General features: G+C 40.8%; 1 protein-coding gene across 2 annotated transcripts in view; it reads right to left on the reverse strand.

Moving 5' to 3' along the window:
- ror1 (receptor tyrosine kinase-like orphan receptor 1) overlaps positions 1-12,272 on the reverse strand; it is an 80,485-nt gene extending 68,213 nt beyond the window's left edge. For both annotated transcript variants that reach the window (XM_081718330.1, XM_081718331.1), the window contains exon 1: positions 12,029-12,272. In XM_081718330.1, the coding sequence (XP_081574456.1) occupies positions 12,029-12,155 (127 nt within the window). In that variant the 5' untranslated portion in view covers positions 12,156-12,272. The remainder of the gene's footprint in view (positions 1-12,028) is intronic.
- Positions 12,273-14,327: the final 2,055 nt, after the last annotated feature.

The raw sequence follows: 14,327 nt of genomic DNA on the forward strand, positions 1-14,327 counted from the left end.
GAACAGCCAATCAAATGTGTGCTTGTAAGATCATTTCTGTGATATTTGATCTCTCACTGAAAGCTTATTGATTGTTTATAAATTACAATTACACAATTTCAGTCTGAATACTAACAAAGGAATCTGTCAGTGTTATTACTGAAAGAAAAAAAAAAAACTAAAATCAAGGGGGATGTCAAATAAGGTTTGTCCACCTGGGCTACGTTTCCCAAAAGCATCATAAAACAAAGATCATCTTTACACAGTAAAGTACACCGAGCACTCTCTTTCATTTAAGATTATCTTAACACTACGATTTGAGGAAACGGTGCCAAGGTCTTTCCTGGTGTAAACTGAACCATATTCGCTATAACAACACAGCAAGCCACATGCTGATAATACGTGCAAATCTGATCTGGTATGAGGGAAAACCCTCTTTTCAGATTCTAAATTTTGTTTGGGAATTGCACCCTGTAGTTTAAAATTTATATTTCTTCCATCTGTTCTGAGATATTCTGTAACTGATGTCAGTATCAGTTTCCCACTGTGTATATAAGCTCTGGTATTTTTCATCCTTAGTGAAACAAGGGAAGAAAAATGTACAAATTTATAAGTAACAAAATCACATTTAAAAGTAAGAAGAAGGAAATAAGGGGCCATTTCTGCTTGTTCTGTTAGATTAGTTCAATGTTTCCAAGCTTTGAACTTTCCAAACTACCTGTGATACAGTGATATGATTCATTTCGTTCTTAAATTGTATATTCAGTTTTGGATGCATTACTACAAGTTCTATCACAGTAATAAAAGAAACTCAAAATTAAAAATAACACTGAACTGTGCTTCAGATGAATTGTTTTTGGCCACGCTTCCCCAAGGAGGGGCGAATATAGCTGTACCTTCCGAGAAATACATCTTCACAGGCTGCAGTCTCCAGAACATTCAACCTTATTATTGTAGTCCTTTCTCCTTTCCTCGCCCTCATTGTTTTTGGACTGTTTTTCAGAATGGGAGCAGACCTACACCGAGCAATAACATTAACCATGGAGGCAAAGCCATTATAGCCACATACCTACAGTCACAGCAATTTGGTTGGATGCATAATATTTGTTCCAGAGAAGCGTCGGTCCATTGTTTCACTGTGCTGAGTGATGTCTACTGGCTGGCCACAATTCCATGGGCATATGTTAAAGCGAGGTCGAGAGATGTCTGGCCGCCTGCCCTACTCGCTCGCGCACCTCGGTGTGCCATGCACACCAAACTCCCTTGGCTGATCCTCTGGAAAGAAAAGTGGATAATGAATTAAAGGGAAGCTGAAAGACTGCGGTAGTCAGTCTACGTTCCTGGTGACACTGGCAGCCGGGAAGATTTTCCATTCTGTCTCCTGCAGCCGTTGGAGGAGCCAGGAGTCAGCCGCCTCCCACAGGCTGAGGGGAGCTGGTCCCGGCAGCTCCGGCAGCAGCGGGAGCAAAGATGGGAGAAGCCTGTACCCAGCCTCTCCAAAAATGCATGGAGATGTTATCTGGGATATTTTACAAGGTGAATCAAGAAAATACAACTGGTTCCAGAAAAAAAAAAACTTACCACAAAAATATTAAGTATCAATTACGGAATGCCTTGTCTGCGTGCCCTATTCTTTCAGTTTCTCTTTTTACTCCTATTCCCTGTCATGGTCTTGGAAATCAAACGACGCTACTGTTTTCTTAAGTCTTGGACTAGTAAGGCCAGCTCCAACATGGACTCCAATGACTCACATTCTGTTTTATTATTGCACATATCCCAGCACTCCATGAAACCACTGCTAATTGCTTTCATGTTACAAAGCACCCAGGCAATCTTGAGTTCTGTCCAAGACCACCTTGAAGATGTGAAACTTTCTAAGTCATGCACCTGATTTCCACTTTGAGGAAACCGAAAAATGCAAAAATATTGCTTAGTGTTTTGTCTTTCTTTTTCAGGGGAAATCAAATGCTCAGCACACATACTGAGTATTGACAGAAGTAAAATGAAGAGGGTGGTTCACTTCCTGTTGAGAATGGATTAGTGCCATATTTTTGAAGGAAGGAACCAATGAGTTACTTCAAGGCTAGTACACTGGATAAAAGAAAGGAATGTTTTAATCATTTTGCATGAAGTATCATCAGAAAACAATACCTAAAGGATTTCCAGAATTAGCTTTGTTCCTGCATTGCAATATGTAAATACAAATTTAATGACAAATGACTTAACTGTGCGCCCATAGAAACCCGGGGGAACCATCGGGCCCACATCAAAGCTGTCTGCATCAAAGTGCAGTTTGACCTGCCTCAAAGCAATTACCTACCAACATTTGAGAACCACCCAGTCAAATAAATGGTTAAAGCAGTACTGCACTGGTCATACCTTGCCTTGGTCCTGCCCTGCAGAGTTTCTGCCATGTTTGTTCTTTTTCCGAGTCCACTGGGGAATCCCTAAAGTCTAAAATGCTGTGAGCCCTTCAGAACAGACCATGCCCTTGACCATTAGCATAGCCTGCACATACTGCAATGCAATGTTGATAGCATTGGTTCTTTGAAATGTAGCATTTCATTATCCTGTGTGCTTCCATTTCAGTTACTATATTGCCCTAAAACTATACAGCAGACCTTGAAGATAATGGAGTAGCTGTTTCTTATTTCAGTCACTGCTCAATAGGACCTTACTTGCTTCCTTTCCATGGGTGAACAAGCACAAACCACAGAAGACAGATATAATAGCTTGGTAATGCATTCCTAAATATAATCACATAAATGCTCCATTATACATCAGAGGGAAACCTGGCGGCCACTCCAGGTAAGGGACATGTACAACAAAGTGAAGCAATGTGCATTATCACTTAAAATAAAAGAGAAAGGTTTTAGTATGTTAAGGCACAGAATAAATTGAATTTAATGGAAAAATACGCTGGTTGCTATTATCAGTAAACTCAGACTGATTACACAATCAAGGAGCCATGGTATGCATAAGCGCTCCATTCCACCACAAAAGACACAATTTCATTAAATGTATAATTGCAGCCAAACTTCCTCCAAAAAAAACAACAACTGAAAATCCAGATAATCAGACAGACTTTCATCTTGTTCTTTTCCATGGGGCTGGTGAGGACAAACAGTAAGAGAGGCCTTGTCTTGGCCTCCGAGGTGGGATGTGCTGTAATACAGCAATGAATCGGGGTGAATGTGCCTCCCATTAGAAATCATTAGACCCCCAGTGCATGTCAGAAATCAAAAACTGCTCCTAGTCCTTTCAAAGTGAAAAAGCTCAATCTGAATCTTACAGCAGGACACATATTTCACTGGAGTGTTACAAACACCCTTCTGCTACAGATGACATGTTAAAACAGAATCTCCCTGAACTAATTAAATAAACTAGCATGGCCCAATAAGACCAAAACCATAATAAAAAAGTCTGGGAGGAGGTGTGTGAAGAACAATTGAGACTTGATAGAACATTTCCAGTTTCTAAACATGGTATACTCAGGAAAGACATGGTTTTGGTCAAACGTGCTACTGAGTTTTCGGTAGGATATTAAGACCAGGGAGATAAATGGAACAAAAACAAAGCAGAATGATAATCTGTCCATGATGTTCCTGCCACGCAAGACTGGAGCGAAATAAAAAAGGCTTTTGGTAATACCACTACAAGCAGGAGCCCTGTGACATCAGCTCGTAAGTAACAGTGGTACATTCGTGTCCTCTGTATGGCTTTATCTCAGTCTGCAAATCTCTACATGAGCAACAGAAGATAGGAAGACAAGGACAATTAAAATCAAACAGCTTTTGAAATTTATAGTCTTTAAAATACACGCACTGAATTCTCCTCATGAATTATTTTAAACTGCCTGTCTGGTAAGATAACAAAAGTACAGTGCTTTAAACGTTGCGTCCAGTGTGTACACTTTCGCCTGACTCTGCTCTCCTTGGGTGTTTCCTCTGTGTGTGTAGTTAACTGCTCTCTTCTACTCCTTTTCTTTTCACTTGTCATGTGAGGGAATCACTTTCCTCTGTAAAGGGAACCAGGTCCAAGTCACTAATTCATGACAACCTCATTACCGATTGCCTTCAGTCTTCTGCCCTTGTTCTCTACTTTCTTAGCCTCTGAAACAGCGAATGTTTGGGTGAAATCGATGCTCGCAGAGAGAACAACACTGGGGCTAAAGATGCCAATAAATTAAGTTAAACTTGGGCTTTGTCCAAGGTCCATCAGGAAAAAAAAAGTATTAAAAAGCATGCCAAGCTCGACAAACATCCAAAAAGTGGAAATTAGGCTGGAAATCTGAAAGGCCTGATTCAAACAGGTAAACTGAGTTTTTCCTTCAACACTCTGAGATTTTGAGCTTCCTCTAAAAGATTCCACTAGGACTAAGAAGGCATTCCACATTCTGCCAAAGATAATTTCCATCTCAAGATGGAAGATGAGATTTCTTGTTGCTGTGAGCAAACACGCAACCTAGAAGTGCTCCATTTCATCAAGGTGAAAAAAGAATTTGGCAAGTGAACTCTGGAGTAATGGAATTCATGGCTGTTGCTTGTTGGTGGTGAGAAAACGACTGAGATAATAGAAAGAGAAGAATATCTGAAACTCTACTAACATTTCTTGCAGGCACTTAGAATGGAGACCATCTACTCTACAGAGAACACTTCCTGTAGGCAGGCTGGCAGTTAAGAGGATCAGGGTTAGTGAAAGCTTCCTCCCCTTCACTTTAAGTCTGTGTCTATAGGAAAAGGACCCAACATTGCAGGCTTTGCAGCATTGCCTTCACTTTGCACCTAGCCGGGTTCGGACCCGTTCTGTATCTGTGGCCTGCGTGGCCTCCGATCACAAAGCATTAGGAAAATTATGCTTTTCTTTTTTCAGCATTCCATGGTCAGTGCGGTTGGGTAAGCCATCGTTGCCCTGTTAGATGCGAGGGAGGCAAAAAGTCCAAGGAATGGAATGAGACATGGAGAGATGGAATGAGAACGGAAGAGTGACAAGACAAGGAAAGAGAAAAACGGAAGGTAATAAAATCCTAGAAGGAAAACAAGGAGAATTCAAGCATGCCTGCATATTCCAAATGGACTGGAAGCCTGGGAGGGTCGGGATGCTCCTTTCCCCTCGCCCTCCTTCCTCCCTGCACAGCCAGGTTCAAGCACCCCGGCAGCACACTGACATAAGCTCTCTTCCTTTCGCTCCCTGGGGAAAGGGCAGAGCAAACGGTGGCTTGTGCGCAATTGTAAGCCACTGACAGTGATAACTGCACAAAGGCCAGACCTAAACAAACAGTAGTGTGAAAGCGCCATGTTTGCATGTAGTGTGCAGAGTTAAAGCGTGTGAAGTGGCAGAGATCTCGCCCTCAGCATTGTTACTGTGACCCTTCTGCAGAAGCTGGAGCAGAGAAGATCACTGACAGGTAAACAGGTAAAACTATGAACACAACAGTCAGTTTGGTCTGCTTTGCATAAGCTGTTCTCACACAACTGAAAACATTTCAGGAAAAATAAATGAATCAATAATTATGGAACATCTATGATCTAGCCAGCAATGTGCCATGTTGTAAATCCACTACGGCTTGATACTGCATTTTGAATCATTCGAATCATGTTTTATGGTATTCTTGCATCGTTTGAAAAATGATATACACAATATATCAAAAGGCCCTGAATGCAATTTAGAAAGATTGCAACTCCTCTTTCAACTCATATTCTGATCGTTACACAAGTTCTAGTTTGTGAAAATTTGAGCATTATCTTGACAATCCATTCATTTGTGACGTTTGTCTTCTGTGACGCAAACAAGCGTTGCATAGCTTAACTGTGTTTTGCATCATATCCATGGAATTATTCTGGTATGTAATTTAATCAATGTCAATGTTCCTTCTGGAATTACGTGGCTCTTTAAAAAGCCGCTGGAGTTGCATTGTAAATCCAGTCTCTGATTCGAGATGCGTGCCAAAAGCAAAGGAAAAGAAACACAAAACAGTAGGACAAGAGGAAGATCTTTCCTAATCCCCTTACGTTAACACCACAGTGCCTGTTGCTGGCTTGTTAAACAAGAGCCTGTCCTAAATCGGTTTAACTGAGCTAATCTTCAAAGTAAGCGTATTAGGCTTTCTGTTCCTTCAGTCTACAACCAGATTTAGGTTTCCTATAGATACTCATAGTAATTACTTGACAATAAATCAAAAGCAATTGAAGCATACTTGATACAGACATACAGAGATCTGCTTGCACACACTTTTTGACAGTCAGAGACGCAGACTGGGTGAAAGACACAGTGGTTGAGTTAGGCAAACTCACTCGCTCTCTCTCGTTCTCTCTCTCTCTCTCTCTCTCACACACACACCCACACACAGGTTTATTAGCCAGAGACATTTCCAATTTGGTTTACTTACAAAGTGTGGTATAATCATTCAAATCAACAACAGAGCACAAAACGATGGCAGCAAGTCCCCAAAAAACAAGTCAGTGGTGACACAGCACACGGTGGAGCCAGCCACATACAGAGGGGTACAAGAAAAAAAGGACCAATTCTCCAAACACTACAGTGAGACATTCAATCAAGAACAAGTGCCTTTAGAAACCTGGAATTTAAAAAAAGGAAAGGTACATCTATATCGTATTATAACATAGGAATTCCACACCACGATATCACATAAAAAAGCAAGTATTATCAAAGGGCGGTAAAGCCATCTTTACAGGGCTTAGCTGGGGTCGCACTGGGGTGGCTCTGTGCCACCTTCGCTGTGTAATGATGCCATCTGACATTCAGTTGTGAACCTGAGGGCAAAGCTATAACATTTCATAAAGCAGCATGGGGGACACAATTCCAGCACAGCACAACATTTTTCTCGGAGTCTGGTCAGGGAAGGCCCCTTACTGCACTCACTTTGACTGGTTCCTGTCTTAATTAATAGTGCCTTAAATACTAAACATGATAAGAGATGTATTGCTGTGTCTAGTATACCTAGTATATTTTGTGTTAGATACCTGGTAATACAGAATGTATTTTAAAATGTCAGCATTTTAAAAGTGAAGCAAGCTGGAAAGCCCAGGCTGTCAAAAACCTCTCAAATCCCTTAAGGCCTCTCTCCTGTTGCTGAGAACATGCCAGGCCTTCAGTGTCCATCACACCTGTGTATTAATGGAGTCTAGCCCTGGGCGGTATGCAGCCAGACCAGCTCACAGACGTCCACCAATCACACACACTGATCATTTACCGGGTCACTTACCGGGTACCTGTTTATTAGCTCATTCCTTTCACCTGCCAATTGTTTGCCGCTCCCTATTTCAGTTCACAGGTCCCCATTCCTCATGCACTGCATTAGCCTGCCAACTAGAATGACACTGCCTCGGCTTCAGAGGTTTGCTCTGAAGGAGACTTTGAGGTTTTCTCAGTCTTTGGCTGTTTGCCTTTTGTTTTGTAAACTGTTTAATAAACCGCGTTCCTTGTTAGCACTTACGCCTCGCTCACTAACTTGCTCGTCTCCACCCATGGCTCCTGAGTGTGTTAAAACAAAGAAGAACCTTGATTGCACCAGGGAGAATTGCTGACACTGTCTCCCTGTCAAAATGCCGTAATATTATCTTTTCATTATGTGTGCATATCATAATACAAACCTTTGATTCCTAAAATGCATATGTATGTATATTTGTGTGTGTGTGTGTGTGTGTGTGTGTGTGTGTGTGTGTGTGTGCACGAGAGAGAGTGGGACGTTAGCTTATTCAATTTAGACATGTTTCTTAGACAAGACAGGCCTGCGGCAGCACCCATGTATATCACTCATTGTACCAGTACAGTTCCTGAGTCAGATGTCCCCTCCAGGGACCAATTTATTTGTCTCCCATATTCCCAGACCAACACAAGGCCAAATTATGAATGTACAAAGCCCACCTCAGTGATAGGAAACCAAGGCCATCAAGACCTGCAGTGTGTGGAGGAAAGAAGAGAAGGTTCCCCGATGACTGAAACTTTGCACATTTTCATATTTTCATTTTTTTCAAACAAATCTTAGTCTTAACCTGAACAGACCACAAAGGTACGGTATTTACGAGCTCACGCTGTGGTGCGCACAAAGCCCTGACTGTGGGCTGCAAATGATTTGCCAGTCTTCATGCATCGAGGGGTTACTTAAGTACTTAATACAAGGTAAACAGGCTTCAGAGCTTCACTCTCCGACACATTTACCGCTGAATTTAAAAAGCCATGTTTCATTGCACCTCCTGGAAAATTAAATGCAGCACAGGTCCTCATGCATTAGCATGTTCAGACCAGAGATTATTTTTTGGCAAGTGCTGGTAACGCATTTCTTTCTCTACTTGTGGAATACTTCATGGCACAGTAGTGAATCTCAGTGTCATCATTCCGTGTGCAGAGACTAAGATGTTCAAATAAAACTGCAACCTTTTATTTACTTGCTTCCACCACTATCATTCACAAGATATAACAGGAGATGAATTGTCAGTATTATAACATTGCCTACATAAAGTCCAATTTATGTTGTGTTTGGAAAAGATCGCTTTTGCACATTTTTATAATAAGGTATGTAACAGTGCACCAGCACCATGTCCAAGGGACACGCTCACTGCCACACACACACATACACACACACATACACACACACACACACACACACACACACACATACACACACACACACACACACACACACACACACACACATACACACACATACACACACACACACATACACACACATACACACACACACACACAGACACACAGACACACACACACACACACACACACACACACACACACAGACACACACACACACACACACACACACACACACACATACATACACACACACACACACACACACACACACATACACACACATACACACAGACACACAGACACACACACACACACACATACACACACACACACACATACACACAGACATACACACAGACATACACACACACACACACACACACACACACACCACTTCTTCCCACTGTCAATCTCCTCACACTGAACCATGGGCACCTGTGCTTTATCTTCTTTTGTTTTCTCCCTGTTTTAGCCCACAGGTACTCTCCTCTGTCGCTGGTCACTGCGAGCCCGTGCCTCCCTACGGAATACGTCCTGAGTCTGTTTCTCTCTCCTGCATCGCCGCACCTTTGTTTTGTTTTCTTTTAAGTGCTTAACAGCCAGCTCCATGTTCTGGCCCTTTCATTTATTAACACGGGGAATAAAGAAACTCGTTATGTGCACTCGTGTCTCGATTCCCCCCTGTCAGCATCACAAAGTGTTCTATGAACTGTAAAATAAACATATTCTGCATGTTTCAGGTAAGTAAGCATACCACATAAAGACACAAAAGTTTTGACATATTTAGATTACTCTAATCAGTAAGGAGGATGTTTTTGAAATTAGTTTTTTTTTTTTTTTTCGACAATGAAAATAGCACATTTTAAACAAAGTTTATTTCCAACATGCAAAGATATTCAGATATCCAAAAGAAAAGGATTTTATCCTTTTTTATCCAGCTGGCAAAGTGAGACATACCACCAAGTGCACCATGGTGTTCTAATACGGTGTAATACTTTTGAAGCTGGACAATGATAGTCATCAGTTGAAGCCTCTGCCAGTTGCTACATCACAATTCCAAACACACACACACTAGGAAAGAGTTTGATGAAGACAGGTTACACTAAGCAGACACCAAGAAGCAGGCTAACGGCCAAGACCAGAAGACCCAGCTTTCTATTTAAAAAAAAACCATATCCTCATAGGGAGAGGGCTGCCCACCACAATTAATCAAACGATTAAAAGCTGTTGATAGAATCTATCAATTTCCTCTTATTCTGTGCATAGCGGAAGTACAGTTGAATCTCACTCTGGCTTGCATTCAAGCAGACCAGAAACAAATACAGGGCAATTTTTTATTCCTGACACAAATAATATACAGATTTTAAACTAGGGATAAATAACATGTACCGAAACTGATTTTTAACTTCATGATTAATACATGGTGTTATTGTCCTAGTTGGAGCCAAGAACATGATAAAGAGAGAACATAAGGGAAAAGGATGGATTAATAAGGCTTACAAGGGTTTAGCATATATTGTATACATGGTTGAGGAAGCATTCCTGCTGTATCTACAAAGGCTTTTTAAGATGGACGTCTGGATGCTTGAGCAACTCTACCATGCATCTGAAGACCAGATTAAACCATCGAATGCGACCTCGTCTCGGAGCAGAATCCCGTCTCGTGGGACTTTTTTTTTCTGAGGTAAAGTGCCTTTAGTGTCAACATTCTGCCCTGCTGAACTCTGCAATGAAAGTTCCGCCCCCATGATTTATAGGCTCCCAACTATTATTAAACCTAAAGACTGGATTACTGAAGAGGTCTGTTTCCATTTCGTCCGCTGTTCTCGTCAGAAGATGTGGACTTGTCACATGAGTATGGGATGAACTTTCACTCTGCCGTCATAAAAAAATTCATCTGAAAATGTTCAGCATTTCAGGAACATCTCATGCGATATCCTCCATAACTGGTGGGAAAAAATTCCTTATATTAACAAAGCTCAGTAGTCTGCCTACCCATGAGGACCCATCCATCAAACAGGAGATCATAATTTATGCCCTAACATAAAATGCATCCCATATCTGCAGTGAAGTGGAAATCACCTGCCCTACACACAGTGAAGAGACTGATATATAGGAGACTATCGTGAGATCTCAGTCTAACTTCTGGACCAAACTTACCAAGGCCCTTCTCTGTGTGCCACTTCCCATATGAGGTGGTAAAGAGGAAAACAGAACTATTTAAATTACCCTCTGACAGCCAAAAAGTGGAGGAACCTTCCTCACATACTGCTGATATGTGATATGGATAAAAAAGTCAAAAGGATTTGCTTTATTTACAATGGATCACTGATGTGTAGGTGATTTCTTAGACGTCTTTCTTAAACTGAGTTCTCAGTTTCAGTTCTAGAAAGCACATGTGTATTGCACTCAAGCTCTTCAGGTAAGCTGTGTCAGGTGTGGTTTAGTGCCTTGGATCTGCACAATGGACTGTAAGAACCAAAAACTCTGATTATTTTCATATAGAAAAAAAAATTTTGAAATAGGTGCTAATTAAATCTGTATTTACAAAACAAGGGTGATGATTTTTACTCAGACTTCAGACAAGACTCCTTAAATCCAGTTATGTACATTACAACACTCCTTTTTGCAAAATGTCAGATTCAAATCAATATATAAAGTGCACATATAATAGGCATTACCTGATTAATTTGATTAATCTTCATTTTCTTTGCTAAATAGGCAGTCACATAAAAACCGCAATTAAGCTCTTGGTTAAAGTTTAATTTCTAATTGGTTTTGTAAACGATTAAAGCAAACGTTTAGTCTAGCTAGTAGAATATCTATATTTGGTTTAATGAGGTGTTTTAGACGTTAAGAAAAAACTGCTAACAACTTGCGTTTGAAGTAAAAAAAAAAAAAAAAAAAAAGGCTTATAATATTTAATACAATATTCTACTATATGCATTTTGCGCCAATACTTTATGCTTAAACATTTCATTTTTAGTTAACCTTTAATTTAACTTTTTAGCTGACCTTTTAGTCAACGTACTTAACAGGGGATTTTGCTCTGCATAATTACGTGATATCTTATACCAAGTTCTCTTTCTAACGCAAATGAAGCAATCCTACCCTTACAAAGGACCTCAAGCTGAGAGGCTAAGAGGGTGACACACTCGAGCCATTGCACTTTAAGGGTCCTATTGTCATTCTATGAAGAGGTCAAATCAATATGTACTCAAATTTAAATGATCCATCGGTCAACAACACCTATCTAAACGCCTACAAGCCACGATGAACCTGTACGCGGTCGTACGCGGGTTTAAAAAAGAGAGAGAGAGGGAGGAAGACCAATAGTCAAATCTTCAACACGTATAAAGAAGCATGATTTTAGTGGCGGCGTTTTATCAGTAATTCAGCTTTAGTATGAATAGTTACACTCCGAGAGTTCAAGAGAGAAAAGGTAGATGATGCCTAGAAAAGTTGCATCGCCTACCTCCAGCTTCGTGCATCATGCAGCAGGCTATCAGCAACACGACGGACCGAACAAGCTTGCGCTGGCATCGCTGTGGTCCCCGTTTAACCGCGACCCGCGTTTGACACATTCCGCCTTCTAATGACATGTCTTACATCCACTGGAAATATATATATATATATATATATATATATATATAATTTTTTTCTTTTCAGGCTAAAACGGACTCGAGAAAAGGCAGCGGGCTTCGGAAAGTCTTTTCGCCGTCCCCGTGGGTCGCGCACGTTCTCCGCGCGCGCGCGAGACTTTTGTACGCCGTTCTAAACCGGAGGATCCCCTGCGCGCGATCTCGCCCCCTTTTCACTCTCTCCTGCTCGTTTGACTGCCCCCCCCCCCCCCCCCGCCTTCTCCACTCTCACAAAACCCAAGTCTCACACACTTCTGCCGCTCAGCCCCCCATGCACAGGCCATGCGTTCTTGACAAGTGTTTGTGTCGCCACCTGCTGCTGGAGCTCGACGTGTTCGATTTTGTTTTTTTGTTTCGTCGTTAATATCATTTGGACTTCATAATTTAATGGGTGAAATATAAGTGCGCAATTACAGCCGGTAACCGTATACCTCCTGCCGTGCACACTGTGTCAGTCTGCCTTTTTCCTCGCTGGGTGGTTTCGGATCAGAATGAGAACGCTGCTGATTGAGTATTATTTGGGTGGTGAGCTGTTCTCAGTACAGGAGGCACTGACTGCAGCAGTCCGAGTATATCATGCCCAGCAGTACGAAGGAATTTTTGCACGTCACTGGCTCTGCTGTGCTTAGAAAATATCCAGCAACTAAAATACATCTATTTATAAATTTAAAGCACTTTAGGCAGAACACATTTCAAATAGGGCATATATGGTTATTACGGATTCTAAGGTCAGGTAGCTACAAGCAGTATATTCTAATGTGGTGTATTGGAATAATACTACAGTATCATTTTACATACATTATATACAATATCATATTATATACATTTTGTATATGGTACAAACTCAATAACTAAACAATTACAAACAGGAAGAACATAAATATATTGTAAAGGTAATTTTCCACAAATGTATCATCTCCATTTTTAATGTCATTTTTAATCTAACAAAAACATGGATAATATGTTCTAATTGCAATAGAAATATAATTACAGCTTTTAAATTAGACTGCAAATATTAAAAGTAGAAAAAAACAGGACCATTCTTTAAATTGAATTTGAATTATTCTTATTTGAGGCAGATGTTCTGTATGAAATTATCCAGTTCAAGATTTATGTGATAGAAAATAAACACATGTTATTATCTGACAAGTGAGGAAAATCACTCTCTCATCATTCAAGGATGTAATTGCAAGTTTCATTGTAGTATTAGGTTTATTTCTCTTTAGGTTTGATCAGTTGATTGCTAGTAGGTGAAGAGGAGTGTCATTATCTTTCATTTGTTAGCATATGGACAGAAGTAAAACTTTAAAAATGTTTGCTTTGTCATTTAGGTTAACGTATTGCTGGCAACACCTTAGTTTAATTTTGGACTGATTATTAGCTTCAAATTAAATTTGAAAATAACAGCAGAAAGGTTCAACTAAAACTGTTATCTTTTGCAGAATCTGTAGTGAGTGGAGAATACATACAAACAATGGATGAGTGACCTTTCTAAGGCAAAACACACACAAGAAAGGAAAGAGCACTAACCCTAAAGAACTTTCATTTATTCACTTATTCCTTTCCTTAGAAAAGAATACATGATCAACACTTGTGAATTGATGGGAAAAAATGCTGAAGTATATGACCATAGAAAATGTCAGGTGGTCTGAGCTACCACACCTGCATATCTTTACATTCCACCAGTTTGAGTACCTTGCTAAAATAAACGAAACCTTGGAAACTTCCCCACAGCAGATTTATGTGTATTTAAAGATAAAGACATCTTCATATTCGTGATAGCCAGCACACTCCCCTGCTTCCACTTTAAACAGTACAGGACCATGGGGACTGGCAGAGAATGGTAGCAATTTTACAAGCTTGGGGTCTTGCATCCTGCCCTGTTTCTGTTCATTTGTGTCATGTCGACAGCAGAGGAGAGGCGTCCAAGGCTTAGCCTTTTGAAGTGATGGGCTGCGCTGGCTCCGTGAACCCAAAGTTCATCTCTCATTTCCTCTACCCCGTCAGCTCTTGGACACATGCTAACGTTAGCCAGCGATCAAAGCCAGGCCTCATGATGTGCCCCAGCAGCTCCTAATGTGATATCACATGAAGGAAGGCATTACAGGAGCAGCTGGGTGTGTTGCTGGGCGA

Source organism: Electrophorus electricus, chromosome 7 (genome assembly GCF_041902795.1).
Source record: "Electrophorus electricus isolate QZ-2024a chromosome 7, ASM4190279v1, whole genome shotgun sequence".
Taxonomy (NCBI): Eukaryota; Metazoa; Chordata; class Actinopteri; order Gymnotiformes; family Gymnotidae; genus Electrophorus; species Electrophorus electricus.